This window comes from Cryphonectria parasitica, assembly GCF_011745365.1.
Source record: "Cryphonectria parasitica EP155 unplaced genomic scaffold M406scaffold_7, whole genome shotgun sequence".
Taxonomy (NCBI): domain Eukaryota; kingdom Fungi; phylum Ascomycota; class Sordariomycetes; order Diaporthales; family Cryphonectriaceae; genus Cryphonectria; species Cryphonectria parasitica.
In genome coordinates this window covers 1,988,300-2,002,884 of record NW_024468915.1, presented here as the reverse complement: position 1 = coordinate 2,002,884, position 14,585 = coordinate 1,988,300, and the positions used below count along the sequence as shown (strand labels likewise).

At 53.7% G+C, this 14,585-nt stretch overlaps 4 protein-coding genes across 4 annotated transcripts; 1 reads left to right on the top strand and 3 right to left on the bottom strand.

Annotated features, from left to right (window-relative positions):
• Positions 1-100: 100 nt before the first annotated feature.
• M406DRAFT_294395 (uncharacterized protein) lies at positions 101-3,104 on the bottom strand (the record flags this gene model as incomplete). Its single annotated transcript, XM_040919136.1, has 2 exons — positions 101-406; positions 476-3,104. 2 exons carry the CDS (start codon positions 3,102-3,104, stop codon positions 294-296), a joined length of 2,742 nt encoding a protein of 913 aa, XP_040773622.1. The 3' UTR covers positions 101-293.
• Positions 3,105-4,019: 915 nt separating this feature from the next.
• M406DRAFT_244445 (uncharacterized protein) lies at positions 4,020-4,178 on the top strand (the record flags this gene model as incomplete). The annotated part of the gene is made up of 1 exon (XM_040916261.1): positions 4,020-4,178. A coding segment is annotated over one exon (159 nt), but the record flags the coding sequence as incomplete, so codon positions are not given.
• A 1,272-nt stretch (positions 4,179-5,450) lies between these two features.
• Positions 5,451-7,511, bottom strand: M406DRAFT_72625 (uncharacterized protein; the record flags this gene model as incomplete). Its single annotated transcript, XM_040925557.1, has 1 exon — positions 5,451-7,511. One exon carries the CDS (start codon positions 7,509-7,511, stop codon positions 5,451-5,453), a length of 2,061 nt encoding a protein of 686 aa, XP_040773620.1.
• A 5,268-nt stretch (positions 7,512-12,779) lies between these two features.
• Positions 12,780-14,193, bottom strand: M406DRAFT_263895 (Ribokinase-like protein; the record flags this gene model as incomplete). Its single annotated transcript, XM_040917622.1, has 4 exons — positions 12,780-12,911; positions 13,141-13,854; positions 13,936-14,033; positions 14,118-14,193. 4 exons carry the CDS (start codon positions 14,191-14,193, stop codon positions 12,780-12,782), a joined length of 1,020 nt encoding a protein of 339 aa, XP_040773619.1.
• Between the last annotated feature and the right edge of the window lie 392 nt (positions 14,194-14,585).

The window sequence follows — 14,585 nt, the reverse complement described above, 5'->3', positions numbered from 1 at the left end:
GCCAAGTATTGTTTCTTGGCGCCTAGTGGACGGTTTATCCAACGTTACAACCTCTTCTCCAGCGAGCTCAGTATCTGGTCAAGGGGAGCATGAAGAAGATATCGTAATGATTGTATAATTTTTGCATGCCAGGAACTCGGTCCCGTGTTCGGTAACGGATGTATGCGAGATGAATAATGCTTGAGGAAGAGAAGAAGAAAGACAAGAAACAAATTGCCACCCGAACGCCATGCCGACGCGCCTTCTATGATAGCAACCAAACGCCAGCGGCAAGACACACCGGTCTCGCAGCCTTATGCCATCGTGGCCTCAATCTCAGCTACAATGCGTCTCTTGTCGATGGGCACTGCATGGCTGACCTTGAGCCACTCCCCGTTAAAGGCGTTGATGATCCAATTTTGCAGTTCTGTAGTAAAATTTGTCAGCGATAGTCTATTGGACCAGAGCAGAGCTGGAGCCTTGTCTTTTCACTCACTTTCATACACAATCTTGTTGGCGTTGTGGAAGTAAATGCTGTGATCGCTGTCCGGGAACACGTGCACATCATAGTTCTCCACGCTGGCCAGATCCAGCTTGTCAAGCAGCGTCAGCGTATTCTGCACATGCACATTGTCGTCCCCTGTGCCGTGCATGATCAGAAACCGCTTGTTCTCCCCGAGCGCAGTGGCATTATTGATGGCCGTCCCATCATAGCCGGCCTCGTTTTCTTGTGGTGTCTTCATGTACCGCTCTGTGTAGATCGAGTCATAGTACCGCCAGTCCGTCACAGGAGCCACCGCCATGCCGTAGCTGAAGGTCTGGCCTGCATCCTGTTCCAGCGTCTTGAGCGTGTTGTAACCACCATAGGACCATCCCCAGATGGCGAGCCGTGCAGGATCAACGTAGGGCAGAGACGCCCAGTGTTTTGCCGCCGCGATTTGGTCGTGTGATTCCCAGTGGCCCAGGTGTTCGCGGACGATGACGCGGTTCTTGCGCCCAATGAAGCCAGTGCCGCGGCCGTCGACCGTGACGCAGAGATACCCCAAGCTGGCAATGCTGGATTGGAAATCCACGGCAAACCTCTTGTTGACTGACTGCGATCCCGGGCCGCTGTACTGGAAGAACAAGACTGGGTACTTCTTGTTGGGATCAAAGTGCGGAGGACGTCGCTCGACGTAGTTCAGCTGGATGCCGTCATCTACTTCCAGGGTGCCATAAATCTTGATCGGGAGTTCGTACTTCTTGGCACGATCCGCAAGGTCTGCGTTCTTCTCGACCACATGTTCATATTTCTCAGATTGACTCGGCGTGCTGATCACCTTTTGCCATGGGATGTTGGGCCCCTGGTAATTCACAAGGGCATAGCCAGCACCAGAAGAGAAGGACAAGCTGTAGTAGCCCTCCTTGCTGACATCTGTCACGGGCTCGAGACCGGTACCGTCGAGCTTGACACTATAGGCGTGCCTCTGGATCGACGATTCCTTGGTCGCAATGAAGTACACGAGATTCTTGTTCAGATCCACAGCGGAAGGACCCTGTTCAACTTCCCACTTCCCCTTTGTCAACATGATAGGGTCTGGGTTGTCGAGGGGTGTGAAGTAGGCGAGGTGGTCGCCATCTTCATAGATGACAGTATCAATATAGCCATCGTACGGCCGTTGCTTCGTAGCGTCCGCCGGGATATAGCGCGTGTTCTGGGATATCTCGAACCAGCCGCCGTCCAGCTTGCCAACATCGTCGGTCCGCACAGTCTTGCCCGTGCGCGAAGCTACATCCACGAGGACGACACGCATGATATCTGACACGCGATTTGTCTCCTTGATGATGACATTCTGACCAGCCCACACGACCTCGGTGATCAGCCGGTCGTCGTCTGCGAAGCCGCCGTCGATCTTGACCTCGAACTGGTCGCCTCGATCAACGTCGTAGAAGAGCAGGTCCACGACGGGGTTCGGCGCGCCGGCTTTGGGATACTTCATGTTCATCTCTTGCGGGTAGCTGTCAGAGCTCTCCGTCTGGCTGCCTTTGGGCTTCGAGATGAAGTATTGTACGGGGTACTCGGGCACCGCAGTGTCGTTCGTCCGGAAGAAGGCAAGGTATTTGCCGTCCTTGGACCACCAGGTGGCCGTATCGCCGCCGAGAACTTCCTCCTCGTACACCCAGTCAGGACGGCCGTAGAAATAATTTGCACCGCCATCGTTCGTGACCTGCCGCAACTCCTGCGACCCGATGAAGCGCACGTATAGATTGTTGTCCCTGACAAAGGCCACTGCATTGCTCGCAGGGCTCCACTTGGCCAGCTGGATAATCGCGTTGGCATCTCCAGGGACCAACGGCTCGGCGCTCTGCGATGCCACATCGAAGAGCCAGTACTTGGCTGTGGACGAGTGCCTGAAAACGCGTTCGTCATCGCTGCTCACGAGCACTTTGCTCATGTCGGAAGAAGGAGTTGCCGTAGAGGCCTGATGTTGTAACCCGCCGTAGGAGAACCAGCCATTCTTCATCAGGACTTTCGTCTCTGCAGTATTCACGCTGGGGGCCAGCTCTGGATTCTTGTTTCTGACGTCTCCTACTACCAGGTACCCGTCTGTCGAGTCGCCCTGCTCGAGCAGCAGCCCGTCTTCTCCATTCGGGCCAGCAACCCACGCAAGAGTGTGTGTATTGGCCACCCATGACCCCGACATGACGGTGTCCAGGGTGAGCTTCTTGCCACTACCCCGCGAGACCGTAGCTTGCGGATCGTGTTCAAAGTCGGACGGATGCAAGTAGGACTTTGAGGATATGAACATGACGAGTGCGACGACCCAGGCAGCAACAAAGACGCCGGCAGAGACGAAAAGCATACGCTTCAGCGTCTTGTCCATACGCTTCGGCCCTGTGACTGCTGCGCCATTCCCGAGGAAGGGCCCGGTCTCCAGGTCGCTGGTGGTCTCTTCCTTGAGGGGATCCTCCTCATTGAAGTCTGTGAGGGTATCATCGTCCACATACGGGGTCTCATTGCCTCGGCGAGGGCTTGGGGAGGTACGGCGTTTGGAGGAGGAGCGGTTATGGCTCGATAGACGCTCGCTGATACGGTCGAAGACGATGCTCGTGGTCGAGACAGATGAGTCGGACTCGCGGGACATTCTGGGGCTTGCGGTGCCATCGACAGGACCGATGAGCGGTCCCTTATCGGAGGAAGCCATGTTCGAGAGTCGGCGGTGGAAGCGTCAAATAAATATGAGACAAGTTTCGTAGGAAGGAGTCAGTTGCCCGGACGTCCAAGCTAGTTTGACCAGGACTGGATCGCTCCAGTCAGACAGACGCGCCCAGACGATACAGAGAAGCAAACAATTGTGCCGAGAGGACGATCATGCATCGTGGCGTATCGATCCTCAGCTGGAAGGCTTGGTCAATTTGACAACCACAACACAACAGAGCGACAGGCTGTGCTTGGGGCGGCCAATGTTCAAAGGAGCGCGGGCGAGTTCCCTCGCGACCGAGACTCGACTGTGGCGCCTGTATGAGAGAAGGGCTTGATTGGTTGGCAATGAAGTCGGGTCAGGGCAGCCAGTGCCTGCTATTGAGAACCCAATTCGGTATTGATGCTCGAGCGTATCTTTGTTGTTTCCAAAAGGGTCCTTGACAACGGACAACGGACGACACCATGTCGTACCTTATCATCCCTGTCCTAGTACAAGCTATAGTACATGATGACTCAGCACAGTTCCCTTGTCTCGATGTCCACTAAAATCTGAGAAGAACCTGTCCATCTGTATTTGGGCACGATTCCAAAGAAGGAAGAAAACAAAGAGAGAGGGAGGGAATAAATGCGGTGCTGACTGAGACGGTGTTCTGGTTTGATAGTCTTGTTGAGAATGTCAGGATCTTGAAGCTGTCGGTCTGGGCTGAGATAAGGAAATCAATTGACTGCACATTTACGGCTCAAACAACCTGATATCCAAATAAGCCAAATATGTGATCAAAGCGCGTCACAAATCCTCATCATGCTTGCCTCGAGAAATCCAGAAAGAATACCGAAGACAAAGAAAAAAGAGTGAAAAAAGAGCAAAACATACAACACCGGGTATTCGCTAATGGTCACCCACTTAACTACTAATCCGGCGGTTAGCGGCTTATTTAGGGGAGAGCAGACGGGATCCCAAGTTCTCCACTACCTATGGTCGTATGTGCTTGGTTTTTGGTATTGTAGAATTATATTGGCAAACAACGGCTGGCTTCACCAGACACCCGTGACCGAACTTAAAGAACCAGGGCAAAAAGAGAGCGCGGTATGCTCAACGAAACAACGTCACAAATACGAAGGACCCTTGAAAGAGCTCTCTTTTCCCCGAGAAAATTAAACTTATTTATTGCATACAATATAGAGCGCAGTCGTGAGAACGATGCAATCCTTTGAGAATCTTTCTGTCTAAAAAGCCTCCATTGCCTTCTTCCCCCCTCTCAGTAGGTAATCAATTGTGCAACGCTGTGCTATGCAATTAATGAATCTAAGACTAACGAGTTTGAAAGGATAAGAAAAGAGAAAAAAATAATAAAAAGAACCCTCAAATCTATCCATCAAAACCACTTCCTTCAAGGCTTTCTGTCCTCAATTCCAGACTGCCAAAATTCCTTTCGTCTTCCGGCATTTGTGTGTGGGGCCAAGAGAAAAACATGTAAGTCCATTGGCCGAAAGTCCACCTCTGGATGCTGACCTAACGAGGGACCTCAACAGCGCAGCCAATTCATTGCGAGCCCTCCCTGTGTCCCACATTTTCTCTACATTCTCATATAAAGGAGATACGGACAGCAAACAAAGTATTGCTTTGGTGTCTTTGTATCTCCAAGATGGTCGCGCTGGACAGCGTCCAGGTAACACAGCCAAGTCACTTGTCCAAGGGCCCAACAAAACCCCTCCCCCATTATCAGCGTCACAAAAAGGGGAGGGAAAGAAAGGCGACAAATTATTGGTCATGATCATTTCATTGGTTGCCAGCCAGCCGGCTAGATAGATAGAAGCCTATGTCTCCGGCCAAGCATCCGTAGCATCGTTACATCTCGAGCGTTGAAGACTCAAGGATATGAAAGAGATGGGCATCCTCGGACAGGCAGCACCTCCGTCTCACCAAGTCAAGACGGTTGCAGGCTATCTGCCGGGGGGTGTTGCCATCTGATGATGATCTCATGCTCTCGTCATGAGATCAAATGCCGCCGTCCACCCGAGCTTCCTTCTGCGCCCTTTCGCGCTGACGGCTGCTTGGGTGTCGTACTAGCAAGCAATATGGAGGAAGTCCGATGTCACTGCCTCTGCATCGAACCATCCTCCCTGAACGTCAACTCGTTCAGGAGCCCATCACATATAAAATCCAAAACACACTATCAGCCTCCCATCGCCCATCTTGATGTTGTGTATCATCAAGCCAGAGGGGAAGCCTGTTTTGCAATGCAAGGGAGCAAGGTCAAGGTGAGATGCTCTTGGGTGGGGCCTCTCATCCGCTCGCCCTCCTTGCCTCCTGGGCAGCCTCCCAACGTCTTCTCTCCACATGGAAATCTAGTATCAATTCCACCAGTGCCTCAGCTTCCTTTCCCAGCGCCTCCAGTTCCGCCGTGCTGCTGTTTACCGAACCACTTGGACCGCGAGGCCGACGATACGCCACAAAGACCAGGCCGCGATTGACGTTGTGTTTGCTCTGCGCAATTTCGTGCCTCTTGGGGCCCTCCTTCGTGCATAGAGGAGGCGGCGTGCTTGGCGTAGACTTCGCAGCAAACGAAGCCTGTACAGACGCATCCGGTGCGGATGAGCGTCTCGGCGTGGAAGGCGTAGCGGCAAAAGGCAGTGTCGAGCCGGTGTAGAACGACCGTGCATAGCCCCGCGCAAACTCATTCTCCTTGGCGGCACTGTTCCGGTGCTCAATCCAGCCAACGGTGCGCAGGATCTTCTTGTGGACTCTCGTGTTCAGTTTGAAAGGCGCGGCGATGGTCTCTAGGCCGTAGCCCGCCAGGAGGCAGCCTCTCATCGGGCCGGAGTTGCGTACAGGCCTGCCTGACTCAGGGCAACAGTCAGGATTGGGGACCAGAGGCTGGGCAAAAAGCTCCGAGGGCATGTGTGCTGAGGAGGTCGCGCCTTGGAGGGAGTTGCGCGGGGTCGAGCTGCGCGTCGCTGTGGTGTGCCGGTCAGAGGCAGGTGAGGAGAGCAGCGAGGCGGGTATAGAATGCGAGAAGGAGCTGTTGGCAGACGAGGCCGCTGAGGTGGGCGACAGGTCCGAGACAGCTGCCATTGTGCTTGGTTTCCGAGGGTTGTGTAGATGGTTCATCCTGGCCGGCCAGAAGTTGGCGACGTAAACGACATCGAAATCGAACTTCTTGGCAATTCGTGCGGCCTCCCAGGCAGCTACCTGGCTATAGGCCATTGCGGGTGATGAGGAGGGCATCGGACTGCGAACCAAGGGCAACACGGGAGAAATGGGTGACATGGGCGATGTGGACGACACAGGCGACAATGGCGAGAGAGCGTTTGGTGGCAGGACGGGTGGGGGAGGTGCGCGCGTCGGGGGCGGATCTGATGGGTAGGTCATTTTAACCTCAGCAAGGTCTTCGTAAGTCATGGAGAGGAAGTCTTCGACAGGAGGGTCGCGGAAGACGACTTTTGTATTTGGGCTGGTGTTGGTGCTGGTGTTGGTGCTGGTGCTGTTGCTCTGAGGATCGTGAATGTATGGGTCTCGCCAGTCGTCATCCAGCAGCAGTGGCGCACTTGCATCTGTGGCACGTCTGGATGGTGCAGATGCCGTCTCCCTCTTCACCCCAGGGCTTGACTTGGGCTCACTGAGCGGTGAGTCGCGCTGGGGGGTCATCTCAGGAGACGGCTCTGGTGTGAGCTGTAGCAGGACTGTCGAAGGGTTATGTCCATGCTGGGGAAGTGAGGGAAAGCTGATCTCATCCTGATCTGAGGGCGGAGGCGTTTCGACTCGCGCTGCTGGGTAGATTGGCAAAGCATCCAACAAACCTCTCTGGATGGTAGTGGTGTTGATGGTGGTGGTCGGCTTCTCACCCTTGCGGGGCAATGTTCTTGCCTCTGAAGACGGCTTGGATTGTGTAGACCCATCAGCGAATGCGGTTTCACGAGGGAGTTGCAGCTGAACCAGCCCTCCCGGAAATCTGTCATTTCTTCTCGACAGGAGCGACGAGGTCCTGCTGGGGATATGGAATGAGGCGGTCGTGGAGTAGCTGTTGGGTCGACGTCGATCACTCATCGTTTCTTTGAGGCTGTCACCAGCTGATGACGTCTTGCTAAATCTTTTTGACCTGGACGAGTTGGTGCGAGCAATAGATCGAGGGGAGCAGCGCAGAAGCTCGTTGCGCGGTTGCATCACATTGGCCTTTGGTCTTATGAAGGGGGACTGGGGGAACTGGCACGGTGAGGCGGCTTCCTGTGGCAGCGCGCGAGGGTCGGGAATACTGCCGTTTATGTAAGACTCGGATGTGTGACGGCTGTGTGCAGCTTTCTTTTTGTTGGAGAACAGCCGCTCCAGTTTGTCCAACCCATTGGCCATGGTGACGGGGATTGAGGAGGGGGGCTGCGTGCGTAATCTATCTTGTCAGCTGTATCCAACCAAGGTTGCCACCGCATCTGCTATGCAGTGCTCATGCAGGACCTCCTCGGGCGATGTGGGAGCACATACGAAAGGCAAGAACGCAAGTGGCTGGCGGGACAAGGTGTAGTGTGGGATCCTCGTCGTATAAGGACTCAGTATCCTTGGCCGCCCATGAGGCTAGCCCAGCGAGGAAGAAGCAAAGAATCGGTGGGAGGTTTCCACGGTCTGACAGAAACGAGGGCCGGTTATTCGTTGTTGAGAAATTGTCTCTGGGGCTCGTGGTCCAGGGTCGACGGTACCGATCGTCTTACGAGGGTATCGTAATTTCTGAGGTAAATTTGTCTCGGAGCGATGTGTAAACGATTCGGTTGAGGGTGCACAGACGGTCGTTAGGAAGAAGGGGGGAAACAGGCTATGAGAGTCTAGGCAAGTGCAACCTCAGGGGAACTTTTTTCTTCCTTTTTTTTTTTCACTTCTAGTTTGGAAGAGGGAGTCAGTGTATTGAGTGACCTCCAGGTTGAGGCCTCGTGGAAGTGAGCGTGAGAACAATGGGAACACTTTCAATGGTGGTGATAGTGAAGGCTTCGCTGTGGGACACAATGGACAATCAGGTTCCTGTGCCAGGTGCTAAGTGGTGTGTTATTGTGTTCCCTGAGGGCTGAATCTTGTGTGGCCCTCTTTGGGCTTGACCCATGCCCAATTGGAAAAGGTTCTGTATTGGAAGAGAAGTCAGGACTTATTGTCTGATTCAAAGGTGAGATTCACCAATACGGGTGTTGCGCAGGACTCACTCACGGTGACTGGAGGGACCAAACCTTGCTCACACCTGTCCCAATGAATTATCTGGGTATGGACATGGCCAATACCGAATGAAGCCCTTCCGGCCCTTCTTTTTTTGTTCTTCTTCACACCGAGGGTCGTCCTTGATGAAGATCTCAGTATCAAGAAACCAAGATGAGACTCAGAGAGAACGGCTTGAACTTCTAGAAGCCAGATGGAGAAGCAGCCACTGGAATGTTATATGCCCTTACCGCGCGGAAAGAAGAAAACGGGAGACAACCACCAGCCACGTAGCAGAACGTCTTAGCCAGCGGTCGACCTACATATGGGCCCAGGCGAAAGAAAGTTGAGAGAGAGAGAGTTCCATCTTCTGGAGCCGTGCCTTGCTAGCTCTAGCTCGGAAGGGAGTGGAGTACGGCCGCGCGTGGACGTATGGTACATGTTAGCAGCGGATGAGTGGCCTTGCCCAGAGTTGAATGAGGCTCAGCCCTGCGCGCGCGACAGAGACAGACCGTCACCCATCCACGCTGTCAGGGCTGTCAACCCAGCAAGGGTTCGTCGTCCGGCTCGCCCATCCCGAGATGCTTTAGTGTGGTGCAGTAGTCTCATGCATGGGAGTCGAGTTACGGCATATGCAGAGCGGCCCAGGCATCGATCGAGGGTCAAGCAAGCCAGCAAGCTTGTCAGGGTTGCTGTGGATACATTGGTGCGCGAGGGAGGATGACAACCTCCTTGCCTCTCATTTTTGTTCCTTCTTTTCCCATCGAGACCCCCATTGTGCTGAGAAGTTGTCGACCGAGTGTTCCTTTTGCCGCGTGGCTCCATTCAGCTCTCATCATCAGTGGAAGGGCCAGATCCGCGCGGATGGAGCTCCGTGCAGGACGATTCGACACAATCAGTGGCCACAAATCACCGGTGAGCGGCAATCGTTGCTAGCAGGCCCCACCAAACACTGGGACTTTGAGCACGGTGTTGTTCAAATCTTGACTGACGACGGATGAATTGGGGGGCGCGGGGCCCCCTCTCCTCCTCCTCCGCCTTTCTCTCCTCCAGCTTTACCGCTTGCCTTTCGTCATTGTCTGGTGGGGCGCACACACTCTCTCACGAAGACGCGTCTGACTGTAGGAGTTTGCTACCGAATCAGACAGGCAGCGCAAGGGAACAATGTTTCGAGATGGATACATATGGAGAGGCTGGTCGTTCCATGACGGATGCAGGGAGGACCGAAGTCCCGTCCAGTCTAGTCCACCAAGTCCAGGAGAGGAAGAGAGAAGGAGCGAAGGGGGTGATGGCTGGTTGGCTAGGTCTTCGACCCTAGTACCTTGGCTCAAGCTAGGCCGAATGAACCACCAGCAGATCCAATCTCGCCATCCCTGCCCCGTCCCCGTCCCAAAAAAGTAACTTCAAGTTCATCTTCTTCCTGACCTTGCAAACATCGTCACATCGTCACATCGTTCACCAAGACCAACAGTATGGGAGACCAACAAGGGGGGTCCCAAAAGAAAACAAATTATGTTTCCCAGAAAATTTTTCTGAGGGCTCTACCTTTTCTTTCCTTCTGCAGCGCTTCTTCTTATTCGCTCCCGGATCGACGGAGAGGGTCGTGAATCTCGCTCGATATATGTGATTGGTCGATCATCATTTCCTCGCAAGATGAAAGGCTCCAATAAAAAAAAAAATAACAAGTGAGTAAAAGATCGTTGATGGACTTGAGCTTAACTTCGGCGCCGCCACTGGCGTCACTTCAATTGGCATCTGTGGTGCTGGGGGAATAGGTAGGTCTCTGATTCAGTCCTGTGAAGGAGAAGTCAGCGAGCAACCTTCAAGAGCTTTGTCTGTCGACGGCGCTAGACTTGCGTCGGCACCCGAGTCGTCAAACGGCGCTGTTCAAATGGCTTTTGTTGGAACACACACTGCCTCCCAGAGGAGGAGGCCGGAATAACGACCTAGTTCAAGATTCAGGACGCTGTCGAGACATTCGGCTGACCCGCCATGAGCTCTGCAGGTTGCGGGACAGGCATTCTATTCTCATTTCCCTCTCCAGAGATACAAACAACTTCCACCCGCGTGATCACTTGCTTCATCGAGGAAGGTTCCCAAGCGGATGGATATTTTCAACTCTTGTCCACCTATCCTCCGTAGGAGGAATCGAGAGAAAATCTGGAAGCTACTCTGGTCCTTCAAACGCCCCGCCACCAGCATGTCTCAGCCGCGGCAGCAACAGGAGAAAAAGCCAAGGGACGCGCGAGAGGGGTGGGAGTATTGTTCGACTGAGACAGCATGGGACGTCCTCGCTGATGCTCTCATCCGATCCATTGCGCAGGCAGGCGGCCGCCAGAGCAGCCAATGGGTACCCATCAGAAGCGAGGGCTTCCGAGGTCGTGGTCCAGACGTGTCGCACTGCATTACCTGACCTTTGTGCTATGCGCCGCACCGCGCCGCAAGTCAGTCAGTCACCGCTGTGACTCGGTCAAGTCGGGGGTGGAGGGAAGGGAGTACGACCTACCTACGCCCTGCTTTCTAGGCTCGAATTGGCTCTCTTTCCTCTCTTACTCTCTCATGCGCAAGCGAAGACCTGGTCATCCATGATTTGGGCCAATGGGTTCTGGGCCCTCCTCTCGCCATCTTCTCCCTACTTACGAGACATGTTCCACCCGCAGGCGGGAGGACCGCTGATCACTTTGCTTCTTCCAACGCGGACCATAACCTCACAAACCCAATTAGTGTAGGCAAGGGAAGGTCGCCCCTCTCATCATTCAGGCTCAGATCCTCTTTGGTTGTTTGTTTCTTTCTTCCTTATTTTTTTTCCTTATCTTTTTTCCTTCCTTTTTTTCGTTCTTCCCCTCTTGCTGTGCCTATGGGGTTGGCCATTGTGGGCATTCTACAGTGACAGTCTTTTGCGGGAGCCAAGGCATATGCACCCTCTCTCACACCACCATCATCAAGCCTCCTTTAGTAATTGACGAGATACAAAGACTATAGGTACCGTCGCTCCTTGGGTCGATATCTCGAGATGATGAGGCTGGCTGACTTGGTCTGTATTCTTTTCTTCTCATGGAGGACAAAATCATCTAGACCAAGCCACCCTCGCTTGAGCATCTCGCCAGAACCCGCCAAAAAGTCGGGCCCACGATGCAACGCAGGATCTATCTATCCTACCTCTCTCGATCTCGACCCTCGATACAGGCCGGGCCCTCGCCCCGTTGCCCATGGAGCGGGACCAAGTTCCTTCCCCTTGAGCTCGTGCTGCTTTGCCATCTTTTTGCGACAGGAGCCTTCTATGTTTTGTGTGGTTCTGGAACGGCTAGCTTCCCGCTTTTGCAACAATGTGTTCCTCCCTGTGACGCCCATGTTTCCCGCTGTGGAGAAAGTACATCCTCGATCATGCTGTGTGTGGACAATATCTTTCTTTTCCCCTCTGTGGCATCTCGGCTGGTTCCCTCGTTCATCCGGTTATGCAGAAAAGTCTCCACTGCTGATGGTAGGCGTTGAATGGGGTCTAGTACCACAATCAAAAGCAGTTGCTCCTATCCGCAGGGACTTCATCGATATCATATCTCTCTTTTTCTCTATCTGCTTTATTATTCATATTAATCCTCTGTTTTCTCTTACGTGATCTGTCGATATGACATACTCTTTATCATTTTTTGCTTGGATTTCTTTTTAGATGAAAAAGAAGAGATAAAAAACAAAAAGCGTCCTCGACGACGACGTCACGACAACCCCCCTCCTTTCCCCCTCTTTCCTTCTGGTCCTTCATTTTCAACCCTAACTGATGTCTCACCCTCGACACAACGGTTTTTTCCTTTCCTTCTTCCCATGTCTTTCACGGGAGATCCACATCCAGCCCTCTCCTCCTTGCGTGTCTAGCTCTCTCTGCATCTCGGCACGGCCCAGGTGCTCTGCTGCATCACGGCATGCGAGGGGAGGGGGCGGCAGCGGGGCCTGTCTTTTTTTTTCTTCATTTTTTTTCTTTCTTGTTCTTTCTCTTCCGCGTAGGAGAGCCGGTGGTGTCAGGTTGGGTGACGGGAAAGGACTTCTTCTCTCTGTCCTTTTTTTATTGTAAACTTTTTTAATTTTTAAAAAAAAAAGCCGCGGGGTTTTGTTCGGCTGCTCTTGCTGGCTTATACGTCTCTCCATTTGCATTGCACACCGACTCAACAAGATAATGCTAAATTATAATCTGTAGATCATCTAGTGAACTGCTCAGACCAGACACTATTGCTATCCGATACTCTCCATGCTGTTTGTGCCAATACCTAGTTCGGCACGAGTATGCTGGGTCTGGCCTCTGCGTAGTAGGCAGGAGTACAGGTTGCAACCATACGTACTGAGTAACAATCGCATGGCCTGCCTGCGCTCGTAGAACTGTGCCGCCTGAAGAGGAGTGTAGCAGCTTAGTGGGTGGGGGAATCAAAGACCACCCAGCCCCCTTCCCTCCCTTGTCTATAACTTCAAGCTGCCCACGTCCGGCTCGTCCTCCCCGAAAAGCTTGAGGAAGGCGATGTGGACCTCGTCCGTGAGGTCGCTCGCCTGGAGACTGCGGCCCTTCTTCTCAAAGGCCTGGCGAGAAGATGCCTATTGTTCATTGTGAAAAGTAAAAGTCAGCTTCATGTTCCATCATGTTTTGTTGACAAGTAAGGGAGCCCCTCCCCCTCGCTTTCCCTCTGAGCGCGCGAGAAAAGAAAAAGAAGAAGAGGAGAGAGACAGAGAGAGAGAGAGAGAGAGAGAGAGAGAGAGAGAGAGAGAGAGAGAGAGAGAGAGAGAGAGAGAGAGAGAGAGAGAGAGAGAGAGAGTTAAGACTCACCCTTGTAATAGCACATCCCCCAAAGGCTGCAAGCTGCACCAGCTCCCCTTTGTCCAACTTTCCCCCGTGATCCCACAGCCCCTCCAGGTACGCCTGCCTCCAGCCCAGGAACGTCGCGACCGACCCCGTCAGCGTGTCCCCCTGCCCACCGCTCCTCTTCTTCCCGCCCTCCAGGTCGACAACCAGTGTCGTCTCCCCATCGCTGACAAAGTCGTGAAACCCTTTCTGCACGACCGTCACGCCGCCTAGCGCGCGAGCGAGGGCCTCAACCTTGGCGGTCTCTTTTTTGTTCTTTTCCTCGTCCTCCTCGTCCTCCTCGAGCCCCAGCGCCTTGCACAGCCTGCCAAACTCCACCACGTTGGGCGTCAGCACGGCCAGCTTGTACCCCTTCACGATCTCTGGCCGCTTTTGCACGACGAATAGCGCGTCCGCGTCCAGCACCACGGGCGTGTTCTTCTCCCGCGCCGCGCTGATGACCTTGGCCACGGTGTCTTGCATCAGCGGGTCGCGGCCCAGGCCCGGCCCCACGACGAGCACGTGGAGCCGGGCGAGCATGTCTATGATGGGAGAGGCGACGGTGTCTGCGGAGTCGGTGGTGGAAGATTCGTCGGACGTGTTAGGGGATGGGGATTGTCGCATGAGGGGGTGGACCATGAGGTTTGGGGAGTAAGTCTTGATCACGGAGGCGGCGCCGGGAGTACAGATAACGTGGGACTAGAAGAGAGAAAGAGAGAAAGAGAGGAGGGACATCGTCAGCTGGAGGATCTAATCGACGGGGTGAAGAGGAAAGCTTACCATATCACATCCCAATCTCGCGCTCGCCATGGCCGAAAAGTACGGTGCACCCGTGTAATCCTCGCTGCCGCCGATAACTCCTATGCGGCCCTGCTGTCCTATGCCGTTGGCCAGAGTATAATCAGCAAACTATCTCTCCAAAAGCCACAGGCCAACCTTCCCCACGTCTCGAGTGGGCGAACCTTTGTGAAACTTGTCCAGCATGGGCGGCACCAGCTGGCGCACGCGGCCCAGGAGCTCTCTGGTGGCGGGAGACATATCCGATGCCATCTGGATGAATCCTGTGCTTCTCAGGCGGGCGTGATCCAAGTTCGTGCTACACGCTTCAGCTTCCCTCGGACAGTTGTCTAGGAGGGTTGTCCGGAAGCGCGGATCTGCTCTAGGTGCTTGTGCGTGTAAAAGCAATTGACGTCGAAGGAGTGGTATGCTTGGACAGACAATTCTTTCTCAACTTGGACAGGTAGAGGTAAATTTCGGAGAGGGCAGTTATGTATGAGAGGGAGACGGATACAATGACGATGACTGGTCGAGTTTCTTCTAACGTGTGTCGATGTTGCGGGAGTCTTGTGGTGGGCCGGTGATGATGTCACGAATAGGGAGTATTACATGAGGAAAGAGCTTTTCTGTACGTTACTGTCGGCCTACCTTAC